The sequence below is a fragment of the Eptatretus burgeri genome, chromosome 4 (genome assembly GCF_056783735.1).
Source record: "Eptatretus burgeri isolate ZD-2024b chromosome 4, Ebu_testis_v1, whole genome shotgun sequence".
Classification (NCBI taxonomy): Eukaryota; Metazoa; Chordata; class Myxini; order Myxiniformes; family Myxinidae; genus Eptatretus; species Eptatretus burgeri.
Genome location: NC_140964.1, coordinates 63,412,844 through 63,425,343, shown reverse-complemented (window position 1 = coordinate 63,425,343; position 12,500 = coordinate 63,412,844). Strand labels below are relative to the sequence as shown.

Below are 12,500 nucleotides of genomic sequence, written 5' to 3'. Positions count from 1 at the left end.
TCGAGAGAGAGACGTTTCTCATTGAATGGAAATCGAATTTATATCAAATAACTTTAAAATAACTTAATTGATATGGACGAACATCGACAAACTTTGTAAGAATTGTTTGCATCTGTCGAATTTCCCCTTTCACCTTGAAAGTGCATTTATCGGTGTTCGATACGGGTGTTTATTTGAACGAATCCACTCCTAACCATCACTGAACTTGAGCAAATGACTCGAGTAACTGAAACACAATACTGGAGGATGAGAGCAGCAAACGTTTTAAAGTGGTTGAATCTTTAATCCGGTTAGAACAAACACAAACCTCGTTCCAGATGTATGAATGAATGAATGAATCAGCCAACACATTGTGGCATGTGACCCTCAAGACGGACAAGTGTCCGCCAGACATCATCTCAGTAAATATACACATAATAATGAGCAGTTTGTTTTCGAGCAGGCATGCAACACATCACGTGTAATTTCTCAATGAAAAGCCAGTTATATCTGCATCATATATAGTTATCTGCATGATGAAACCCCCGAAAGAACTGCCGCGAAGTGATTATGGAGTTTAGTTCATGATAAGCTGTGAAACCGTTGTAACCATCACTTGTGGAGAAGCCATACAACATCCATATACATTCATATAAGAACCATATTTAAGAACAGGGTGAGGAAATAAAGTTCACCTGAAATATGTTCACGAGGTAAGCCAAAACATTGTGGTTATGTAACTCTCAGACAGGCTACCAGGCAGCAGACAGACTTATACTTCACTCAGATTTGTGGTTTCTTTCCTACTAAAGAGTTCCCCCTTCCCACACGGACACGTGACACAGAAACGGTCTCCATCGTCCTCGGGATTCGTCCGATCAGTGAGTAATTCCTGTATCTTCCGTTCTTCACTACAAGGAGCTCAGTCTGGTGAGGAGGAGCAAAAGGAGGTCTCTCGGAGAGACTACTCACACGACTCGGAGAGACTCGTCAGGTATGTACAAGGATTATATTAATCTTTGTCTGGAACTTTACGCGCTCTCATCTCGTACGTCTGCAGTACATGACTAGTATGTTGCTTCTTCATGACATCGAAAGATGCATGCATGAACGATTATGAATGAATGCTTGTATGATTACCTCGAACCCGTTGATCAGAAACGACCGCCACGGAGTTGACGTCGTAATGTTAACACGGTAACATGTCTGAGTTATACTTCTCATGCACGCTACACAGATACAGCTACATAGCCTGTAAATCGTATGTTGGGAAAATAAACCGCTGAATATACTCTAATCTATCTCTCCAAGTTTGTGTTGCTATGGTGATATAGGATACATAGCCCCCCCAAGCACGTTCTTGTCTAGGTAGTGGCAGCAAAATTCACATACAACCACTTTGTACACTCTCCAAAATGCATGAATGTCTACATTAAATGTGGACAGGTAACCCGAAACACGACAGAGATGTTATCGAGCACCTGAACTCGCCCGACATGACTTGCTTGGCCATTGGGCCTGCAAGTCGAGATCATATTGGTCACAAAGGCCGAGTTGAGGAAATCTAACATACCAGCATTTTGTATTTCTCCAATAAGTCTGCAGTGACATCACAGACTGCACACATGATTGAAATACAAAGTGAGAAGAATGGGGGGGGGGGGTATTAGAGACCACTCAAGGGCAATTCTAATTCCAGCTTCGGCTATTTGGGGGTATATTTTTCAAATGTCCTACAAGCCAACAAGATCAGAGCCATTATTCACTAAAATCAATTAAATGAAATATCATTAAAGCACACAAAGATATACTGAAGTATTTGTCTTTGCCACCCCCGAAGATATACAGTACTATTCCTCGAGGTCTAGTCCCCACGGGTCCGTGTCACCCTGCTTTCCCTGATATATTTGTGTTGAGGGGGGGGGGGGACGCGATGCACTATAATTGACTAAAAGGACCAATTTGCCAAGGCCTGTTGAACTCGTCTAAAGTTTCAAAGGAAAAAATAAAAAAAATAAAATTGGGCTCAGAAGTTGCAGCCAAGTGAATGATAAATCTCTATTTTATTTTGATGTACTTCAGATAATTTTCCTCAAACATTATCTACATTTAATGCAGCCATTATGTATATAATGTATTGCTATTTCAGAGAGGACCAGTGTGTGTGTGTGTGTGTGTGTGTATATATATATATATATATATATATATATATATATATATATATATATATATATATATATATATATATATATATATATATATGTGTCCTTTTGCCACCAATTTCCCCCCTTCAGTGATCAGTCCACTGCAAAAGGATCAAAAGCACTTGCAATGCCTGCAATCCCCACAGTTCTCCCCAGAAGGTTGCGCTCTCGAGGAAGTGCATGGTACTCTCGCCCCCACGGAAGGCACCCTCAAGAAGAGACGTGCGTCTCATCTCTCCAGTCTGGCCTTTGTCACTCACTACAGGCAGATGCTGACCTGCCGCTGCACGGTGCAGTTCTTGCAGTGCACCTCACAACACCACTGGAAGCGACACTGACAGTTCTCTTGCATGCTGAGAGTCTCTTGGCGGGCGCCTCGACCACAACAGAGGAGATCGCAGCCTCCCACCCCCGGTGCCGTGCTGTTACACAGGCGGCCTCGCGTTCCCAAAGAACCCGTACGGCGGTTTGCCGTGCAGAAGTCCGGCGACTCCGCCGAGTAAAAAAGATCGTGCCGGCCCGGAGGCTTGATGTTGTGACCCACGGGAATGAGGCTTCGTCCGTCATTGCTGCCCATGACTTTAAAGGCACCGTCAAAACGGTCCTTGAGTCGGTTGCCCACATCACGAAAGGGTGGCATCTTGCGCCAGCACGTACGGAGCGCGCACGATCCCGAAAGCCCGTGGCATTTGCACTCCAGAAGCATGAAGTTGCTCACCGCCTGGTGCACACACCACAACCACAGTAAACGCTGAATGCGACCACATATTTAGTTATCTTTCACTGCAAGAGCAGCATATAATGATGTCATGCTTTGAGGAACCAATCAGAAAAGGTTTTTGCTGATCATGTCAAATGAACATAGCTCAAGATTTAAAATATGAAATGAAAGCAAAAGCATCCACAGAAGTCCAAAAACATTCTTGCATGACAAAAAAACCCGTGTTGCTTTCTTTTAGGCCCGCAGAGAGTTCCTAATGTGACAAAGGGGGAATATTCTAAATATGCTTGGAAGAATAGAAACATTGTTGCGTAAAATAATATGTTGGATGCCCAATGTACCAGACAGGCAGTTGTAGAGGGTGATCTGAAATGGGAAAGCATGTAGGCCAAGGATGCATACTCATTGTCAAAACTCTTATCCCATAATTCCATAAACAGACAAGCTGAGCTCCCTTTTCATGGAAAAATACAGGTACATGTCATTACTCGTTCTGTATAATGGTTTTTGAAGATGTCCTGCATCCAGTGGTAACACAATATTCCATTCAAAGTGTGTCAAATTGTAATAATTAAATGCCCTGGCCAACACCTGGAAGAGGTGCAGTCCCTGAAACTCCTGGGTCTCACTGTCTGTTATAACCTGTCTTGGGCAATCCACGTCTCCAAACCGGCCTCGAAGACCTGGGTATTCTCAATAGAGGTAAGTCCACTCTCAGCCTGAGCTCATTACAATGTATAAGATCTTCCTCTCAAGTATCATGAAGTATAGGTCTCCACTCTGGGATAATACAGCCACTTTCTATCTTCCTCCCGTGGAAGCAATCTAGTCCAGAAATCTCGTGTTATTGGCACCTCTCAGCAGGACACCGAGTCTCATGGTCTGTTTCTCACCCACCACAGGCAGGTTGGTGGACTGTGAGTTTTCTATTGCCTAAATTATGGCCTCACTCCTCCTGCGGCCTCGTAAGTCTGTCCCCCACCACCCCCATTGCCTGTATCGGTTGCACCACATATTCATCCAAGATTACACACCTGGTTCTTCCTCTTCATCCTTTTCTTCTTTAATGGCCACAATTATTCCACCTTATTGTGGGGTCAGCCAAGGTGAACCGCTCTGGCCCTAGTCTTTTCTGGAAGCAGCTGGTCAGGCCTGACATTCGACTAATTACACACCCGGTTACCCTCCCCAACTTCAAGCTGAACGCTCACCTCCATTCACTCATCTCTCTACCGTGTTTGTTTGTTGGCTCCTGGTGGTCCCTTTAGTCTTTAAAGAGTGCTGCCCATCATCACCTCATGCTTTCTCCCGTACCTACCCCAACTCTCTTCAACTCTTGCTGACGCCCAACTCCCTGCTCCCACCCCTTTCCTTTCCACCACACATCCATTGCTATGTGATGTCTGTGTTTTCTTGTTCCCCTTTGATCCTCTGTCCATATGACATTGATCCGCTGTCCATCATGTCTATTGACATGATCCCCCCTGGTGTTTAACTCCCCAATGAGACGATATTTCTGTAAACAATTTGTTTTAATAAGAATTAGGAAAAAGCAAGGTGCTCTTTTTGCAAATTCCTCACCCCATGTATCATAGTACGAGGGATGGGATGTTGGGTGGGGTACTTGAAGGTATTAAGGAGAGAAGGAAAGAAGTGTTGAGAAATTAGTCCCAGACACTGTCTGTGCCCAGAGATGGGGAGACAATGGACAAATCACTGGAAGAGATGGTCAATTGTACGACAGACCAATCGGCATGATTAAATTGCCAAACTTGGCAGCATCTTGGCAGTTTCAGAGAGACAGATACCTTCAAGAGGCCACAATCTGAGAAGCCATGAGTAGCTGAGGAAGAGCAGGAAAACTTGGAGGGGAAGTTGGGCCTGATCAATTCAAGCAGAGAGTGGGGCTGTCACAATTAGGGGAGATATGGATTGGGAATCTAATCCAACAGATTTCATAAGACTTAGGGTGTCGCAGAAAGCCCTTTTCTGCAATACCATGCTTCGTAGTGTGTGATGACCGATGGCACACCAGCTGGAAGAGTGCAGTTGTCTTCATCGGAGTTTATGAAAAGAGAGCCAGGGCAGATGGAGAGGAGGAAGCTGAAGTTTACTGAGAGGGCCTCAAACACAGTCATCACAGACTGGAGGGAGTCAGACCACGGACGTAAACAAGACATTATTGCGGAGAGGGAAATGTATCCAAAGATATTACATCGGTAGTAGGGCAGGAGGACTCCACAGCTTGACAGGGTCAATGGAAAAGGGAGCTACTGAAATAGACCCCAACATGGCCGGCATCAGGAGAGTTGTTGAAATTCAACAAGTGTTGTTTTGAATCAGAAATAAATCTTTCTATGGAGGACACATTCATATGAAAGGACGATTCAAAAAACGTTTAAAAGTATCTCTGTTGCCATGCACACTGACGCCTACAAATTATTTCATTGGAGGTCTTTGTTTGGTCTACACAATGTAGAGACAGTATCTCAACAAGATTCCTTCTTTATGAAGGTAAAACTATTAAAAGACGCACAAACCTTCCGACTATGCGAAGGCTGAACATAACAGATTATTACCTCCACCACCAAAGATGGATAGAGGTTATGTTTTCACCCCTCCTTGGCCGTCTGTGAGCAGGATATCTCAAAAAGTGACGGATGGATTCGGACAAAACTTGGTGGACAGATTAAGTGTTCAACAAGGATGAATTGATTAGATTTTGGTGAATGAAATGTTTTTTTTTTTTTTTAAAGTGATTCTTCACCATTGAGAGATTGGGCCAAAAACTATACATAGCATGTTATCTCAAAAAGTAGTATTGACGGATTATGACAAAACTTGGTGGATGAGTTGAGTCGGTGACAGGAACAAACTGATTAGATGTGGCTTCAGGTCTGAATCCAGATCGGGCCTCTCAGTGGGATACAAAACGTAAACTGTTCAGCCTGGCGGAGGGAAGCGCTCTTTCGAGTGCCGTTCTGGTTTTCATTGTAATGATCACAGCTACCTCTCCAGATCTGCTGGTGGACCACAGTGTGTAGCAAGAACAGCACAGACCACAGTTGGTCAGGATCGAAACGGAAATAGCCAGTACGACATTTGTTGCCTCGTCGCAGAACTGAAGGAGTTTATATTCGATATGAAGCCTCAAAATTAAACTCTAAATCCTGTGATGAGATTGCTCCTCATGTAATGCAGCCTCGTATGTAGCCTTGATGATGTTGAGTTAATTTACCAAACTGCAGCTGAGTGGCTCATGAGCTCAGGCTAATCCCCCAGCCTCCACTCACCTCCTGCCCATTGGGGTCACACTCTGATAACTCTTTTGTGAACCCTTTGAAATGTATCCGTCGGTTCACTCTTCCCATTTCCACCACAGCAAGATTGTTGTTGGGGCAATCTACACACCATGTAAGCAATTCGGTAGTGAGTTGGTGGGGAAGTGAAGGGGTATGGAGGCCACATCATGAGCCACATGTTTATCAATTGGACATGGTCCCAATGATGTAATCCATAAACATGTTTGATGTATCATCACATCACTAGGTGGGAATTTTCAAGAACGTTAAGAGTTTCCACTGTTCCTACATTTCATTGAATCACTTTTTATATAAATGTCTCGACTATTGTCTCTTTCTTTCCTTCCTGTATTGCTCAGCTGTAGGTGGGGGTTGGTTACGAGGCAACCACATAGCAACATTACCGGGGAAGAGGTACAAAATGAGAAAAAAAAGTATGAGAAAATGAAGAAAGGTAGAAAGGTAGAAGAAAGATAAAAAAGGAGTGTTTGGGGCCACTTAGGAAAGAGGATGGAGGAAAGGGGGAGGAGGTTATATACAGAGGTCAAAGCTCATGGAAGAGGTAAATTAAAGATGGTGTCAGCTTTACAAACTCACAAAGGGAGTGGAGCAGGTGTAAAACATCATCACACAAATAACATGAATGAGAGTAGATGAGCTGCCTATTGAAAAAGGGGATGAGGTTATGGAGGACAGAAATGATAAACTGTATCTTGAAGGATTCAGAAAGAATAAAGGAAAGGCTCATGACCTGGTAAGGCTTAGGTGGGGGGGACACAAAGGATGGGGTTGGGGTGGAACGACGACAAAACGAATGAATTACAAAAGAATGAAGGATAATTTTTTTTAACTTTATATGGGAAATGGAAAGAGGGGTTGGGAGGATCAACAACGTTATAGATTTTGCGTACATAATATATCGATTCCCCTTTTCCATAGCCAAGCCAGAGATGGTGAATTGAAATGAGATCCAGGGATCTCCAACAAAGCATCGTTGAGGATGACTATTAAGGGATAAGCATAATTGTGATGGTTTTCAAACTATCTTCAGGCCTATAATTTAAAAAGGTGGTTGATTAAAGTGTTTACTCAAATCAATGCACATTAGGCCATGCTGACCCTATAAGGGTCTCAAGACCCTGCTGATCCAGTGCTTACCAAGCGTCCAGCTTCATTGTTGTGCAGGTTGATTTGAGTGCGAATGTCACTGCCGCCCTTTTTCCAGTGGGCGTCCATGAATTGGCGAGACTTTGCGTATCCGAATTGAACATCATCTCCGCAACCACCCCATTCCCACGCGGTGTTCCCGCGGCCAGGGTGCTGCTCAAGCTCTCGTTGTGCGGCTGCTGGAAGGTGACCCTGGGGCTTGGCACAGTCGCACAATGGAAGCTCCCCCATGCTGCACGCTTGGGTCACAGCGTGAGTTACACCCGCCGCGGTGATGGCTGATACGAAAGCCGTCTCTCTGATGTCTGGGACAAGAACAAGTGAGGTCTTAGAGGCTCCGGGGTGGGTGCATCGTCTGGCAGCATATCAAAGGCTCAAGATTCAACACAACGTTGTTACAGGATCTCGAAAAGCATCCAAGATTGATTTGTGAACATTGAATAATAGTAGTTTGAGTGCATTACAAAAATCTCTTGATATGATTTCTAAGATCTACTTAAAAAAATACACAAAAAACAATGAGAATCTCATGAGATATCAAGAGGATTTGCTTTTGTTATGGGATCATGTCGTAGGATTTTTAAAAAGTGAATCTACTCAAAAATATCGTGACATTCACCTTTTTGGTAAAACAAGCAATGGATCATGGCCTGATGTCGTTCTGCAGTGTAAGTTGTTCATTGTGGTTGATTTAAACTTGACATCTACTCAAGGTCGAACAAGTTTCAAATCAAATAGGTCTCTAAATTGATTTTTTTTTTTATTTCCCATGAACTTGTGCTATTTGGTGTGGCAAATTCTTTCTCGAAATGTGTGATTGGGTCTTCATATGTCCAAGAGTGAGTGTGGGTGGGACAGCTGGCTTAACATCCCTTTCTAAGGACAGTGGGAAACATGATGAAACAGCCTGCTGCAATGTCCCGCAGGACGGCCTTTTATGGACAGATCAGACTCTGTCGCGTCGAATGGAAAGGGTTGGTGGACATTCGATACACCTTTGGATAGTCTGCACCAATGGGGTCGCGCCGCGGAGCTCCTCACCTTGTTGAAGCACTTTTCCGAAGTACTTGACATGTCCACTGCAATTCCATCGACGGTGACGAAACTGGTGCTGACACTCGCGCAGAGCCAGACGCGCGCCCTTGATCACCTCGCGCACCACCTCGGGCTCGTTGACGCACAGCTCCGCTTGCTTGCTCGCCAGGCGCCTCGTCTTGCGGCAGATGCTGTTCGGGTCCATCACGAGCGGGCTGCCCACGGCCCTGCGCCGCCCGCAGCACGAACGGGCAGGCAGCCGTGCGGCGCGATCGCCACCCCGGGCCGCAGCACGCGCCTTGGCGAGCCCGCCCCCCTCCCTGGCGCAACAGGCGCAGCGCCTCTCAAGGGCACGGCTAACGTTAAGATTTGAATTCCTTTCGAACATCAGTCATGACAGCACCGAGCTAAGTTATATATTATATTTTATTTTATTTTATTTTTTTTTAACTCTCAAGGGTTGTTTTTTTTTTCGTTCACACACAAAATATTTCCCACCAAATAGTGTTTGGTGTCTGGCCGGCTTTGCTGAAGCTTTCCAGACACATTTTACACCAAATCGCGGAGTGTCCGTGACGGACAACATTTGGACAGAAGGTGATTTCGATTACCGAACTTGACAAAAAGCGTTGGGAGAGTGTGCAATCCACCGAAAGAGCGCACGGACATCATCACGGCGCTCGGTCCTATCCATTATCCGGCAGAACGGTTCGCACGGCACGTGGTGCGCGAAGAACGTGCTCTCGCGTCACCACGCAGCAAAACTTTTTTACGCATTAATTTCCAGCGGTATTTCAACTCGATAACCATGGCAAAAACGAAACGATCGAGAAACATAACAAGAAGGTTTAATCAATCGGTGCGTTTTATCGACGAATATACACTTTTACACCTTTCCGGAATAACTGGTGAAATTGCGCAAAAGGCGCAACGGTTTCGCTTTCCAGCTGATTGCTTTCGAATTCATCTCAATTACGATTGCATGAACGTTCAGTAATATTAAAAAGAATCATTCGCAGTTCCAGATGAGATCCGTGGAAAGCTCGTGCGATGAGCGTTTTTAATTGAAGTTCCAGAGAATTAATGAGTGAGAAGACCCCCAGGTCCCCCGCCTCCTGTCCCCCCCCCACACCCACCCACCTCGGGCGGTGCTGAACGGCCGTGAAGGTTATTGACGCGTTTCTCGCCGTGTGTTGTGACTATAGCCAAGGACGTGTAATTCCATCAAATTTATCACATTGTTGGCGTCTCCAGTGAGCTCGTTTTCACAACTTTAGTTTCTCATTTAAAACGAAGAGTTTCATTAGATCTTTGAAGACTCGAGATGGCAATTTGATTGAAAGTCGCAGCGTGAAATTTTACATCTTGTTCTAGTTGCGATGTCGATCCTATTGTCGTATTTAGTTACGAAAGGATGTCAAAGTAAAGATAATAATAATAATTATTGACTTTAGTTCTAGCAATGATTTGTTTACTCAATGTATGTGCACAAACAATGAAACAGGCACTTTGCACAAAGCTTGCAAACTTCAATTTCTCAACGCCAATCCATTCCTCCCACTGAACCCGCGTCGATCACACTTACCACCAAAGGCCGATTATGTTGCTTGGGTACAGGAGTAGGAGGAAGACCGCGAGCGTTGCACCGACCACCCGGGCCATGATCCGGGCTCACGGAAAGGTGGGGGACGGGGGGCTCTCACGGACGATGGCTCAGTCCGCCGAGACGGCGCCGACCGGGCGGCTCGAAGAGGGCACTCCGCTCGTCCCGGGAGTCGACGCGTCGCTGCTCCCTCTCATTTTTTATTCTTTTTTTCCCCCGTCAATCTCCCGTCGCTCCGTGTCTCTCGATGAGTCGTTCGAAAGGCGTGCGTCCGGCCACTCGTTGTCGTGCGTGACGGCGTGCACCGGCTGTACGACGTCACAGCACACCCGCTACCTGCGCCCCACTGGGAGGAGGTGGGCGCGGCCAACACCACCGGCGCCACTACCAGCAGCACCGCTACCTCCGCGGCAGAGCGTTTGCCCGGGCCGTAGATTCAAACGCAGACCTTGGGCTGGGGTTGCCGTGAAGGAGCAGCCTAGTGGAGCCTGTGCGGGAGAAGATCCGCTCGGAGCTCGATTTAAATAGTTTCGCGTTCGTGTCCCGCTGGCTTCTGAAATACTCACGGTGTGCCAAACAGCTAACGCAATGATTGTCCTTGTAGCAGGAATGCGCGGCGCGGCGTCATAGCTGCGCCTTTACTCCCAGCCCCGTTCGAAAGGCGCTTTGAGCGGAAAAGTGGTGCCGGTACGGCGAGGCACAGACGTGGCTCCTTTGACCTCCCCCCGCCTCCCCCCTCTCCGCCTGCACCTCCTCCCGACGGTCCTCGCCTCGGGCGGCGGAACCCCTCGCGTCCTTTGTACCGCGCGCGTCGTGGCGCAAGGAGAGCCGCACCGTGCGGGGTTCGCTCGGGCAACGACTCAGAAATTGGACTATAATAGAAAAAGCGAACAATGCGTGACAGATTCGGACAGGCTTTCCAAACCACTTTCCTTTGCTCTGCGGAACGATGCAAACACGCGATAACTTTCGGCAAAGTCTCAAAAGGCGGAACGAAACGCACGCATTCACGTGTTTGTTTGTTTTTGCGTTTATATGATCAGTCGCACGTGAGATGAATAAAATGTCACGATGTTTAACGGTTGTTACGCGATTCGATTCAGCGCGGGTAACCGTTTCATGCTGTCCCGGGTTAAAATGGATGATTTTATTCAAACAACGCCCGAACGCGGACGCACGCACGCACGCACGCATCGAACCATCAAACTTGTGCACACCCCATCACTTGGATTATTCGTGTTCATGTCCGTCGTCCAAAGGACGAAGAAGTCCGAAGGGCTCATTCTTCGTGAGCCTTGCTCGGAGTCTCATGAGCTGACTCCTTAGGGTCTGCGCGCCGAATATAAGCGACGACAACGCGCTAACTCGCCATCGCAGATGTGCTCCAACCGGACGGCCGAGACGGCGCTAATGCTGCTAATCTTTCCAAACGGACCGTTTCTAATCGGATGAGCTATCCTGCAATACTACTAGTTCAATCCATCGGCGTTAATCCGACGGTTCTAACAGGTCGACGAAGTGGCGGACGAGGCGCCTGTCGCGGGCTCCGCACCCTCGCTCGGGGTGTAACATTTCATTCTCATGTCGTCGGCACATGATCCGCGCTACGCTCGAGCGCCTTCTCCGTCCCAAGGCGTCGCTCGCTCGCTCGCTCGCTCGCTTCTCTCGTGCTGCTGCTGATGCGGTGGCGCCATCATGAGAACCCACGCGTCACTGCAGGCGCGTGGAACTCGATCCGCCAAGAAGAGTTCGTAGAGAGTCACACCGGCTCGAATCACGACTACCTCTACCTGCCAGCGATTCTAACTTTCTTGGGCTCTTCGTTCAGAGAGAATACGATCCAGCGTTGTTCAGGGGGTCAACGGGTGTCATTAGGGAATCGTTGTACGGGTCCAGACAAGATGCTATATCCTGGAGCTATATATATATATATATATATATATATATATATATATATATATATATATATATATATATATATATATATATATAATGGTATACATTTACACCTAAAATGTAAATGAACACAGGAGGGATTGTTGGGATGTATTGTTCGCAGGGGAGGGGGGGGCGTGGGGTTCAGCGTGTGTGAGTCATGATCTATCTTGCAAGTGGTGATCGGGATGACACGTGCTGTTATCGCGATATATCGTGTGCAAGGATCGTGCGAGTGTTTGTTGTGTATCATGCAAGCGGGGGTTCAGGATGCATAATGCATGTAGGGGCTTGGTGGGTATCATGTGTGTGCGAGGTTTAGGGTGTGTAATGCATGTGGGTGGTTTGGTGTGTATTGTACATGAGGGTGGTCATGGTGCATAAAGTGTGTGGGGGTTCGGTATGTACCGTGCATGGAGGGGTTCAGTATGGATCGTGCATGGAGGGGTTCAGTATTTACCGTGCATGGAGGGGTTCAGTATGGATAATGCATGGAAGGGTTCAGTATGTACCGTGCATGGAGGGGTTCGGTATGCACCGTGCATGGAGGGATT

At 46.7% G+C, this 12,500-nt stretch overlaps 2 protein-coding genes across 3 annotated transcripts in view; one reads left to right on the top strand and one right to left on the bottom strand.

Moving 5' to 3' along the window:
- WNT1 (Wnt family member 1) overlaps nt 1–12,500 on the top strand; it is a 194,749-nt gene that overhangs the window by 172,737 nt on the left and 9,512 nt on the right. The window lies entirely within an intron of this gene.
- LOC147028207 (protein Wnt-6-like) lies at nt 263–10,741 on the bottom strand. Of its 2 annotated transcripts, none has more exons than XM_085878389.1 (4): nt 9,994–10,741; nt 8,415–8,728; nt 7,365–7,678; nt 263–2,904 (listed from the first exon to the last, which is right to left on the bottom strand). In XM_085878389.1, exons 1-4 carry the CDS (start codon nt 10,068–10,070, stop codon nt 2,443–2,445), a joined length of 1,167 nt encoding a protein of 388 aa, XP_085734515.1. In that variant the 5' UTR covers nt 10,071–10,741; the 3' UTR covers nt 263–2,442. The 2 variants fall into 2 exon arrangements, with proteins under 2 accessions (XP_085734515.1, XP_085734516.1); XM_085878390.1 differs by having other exon boundaries at nt 8,415–8,724; nt 9,994–10,737.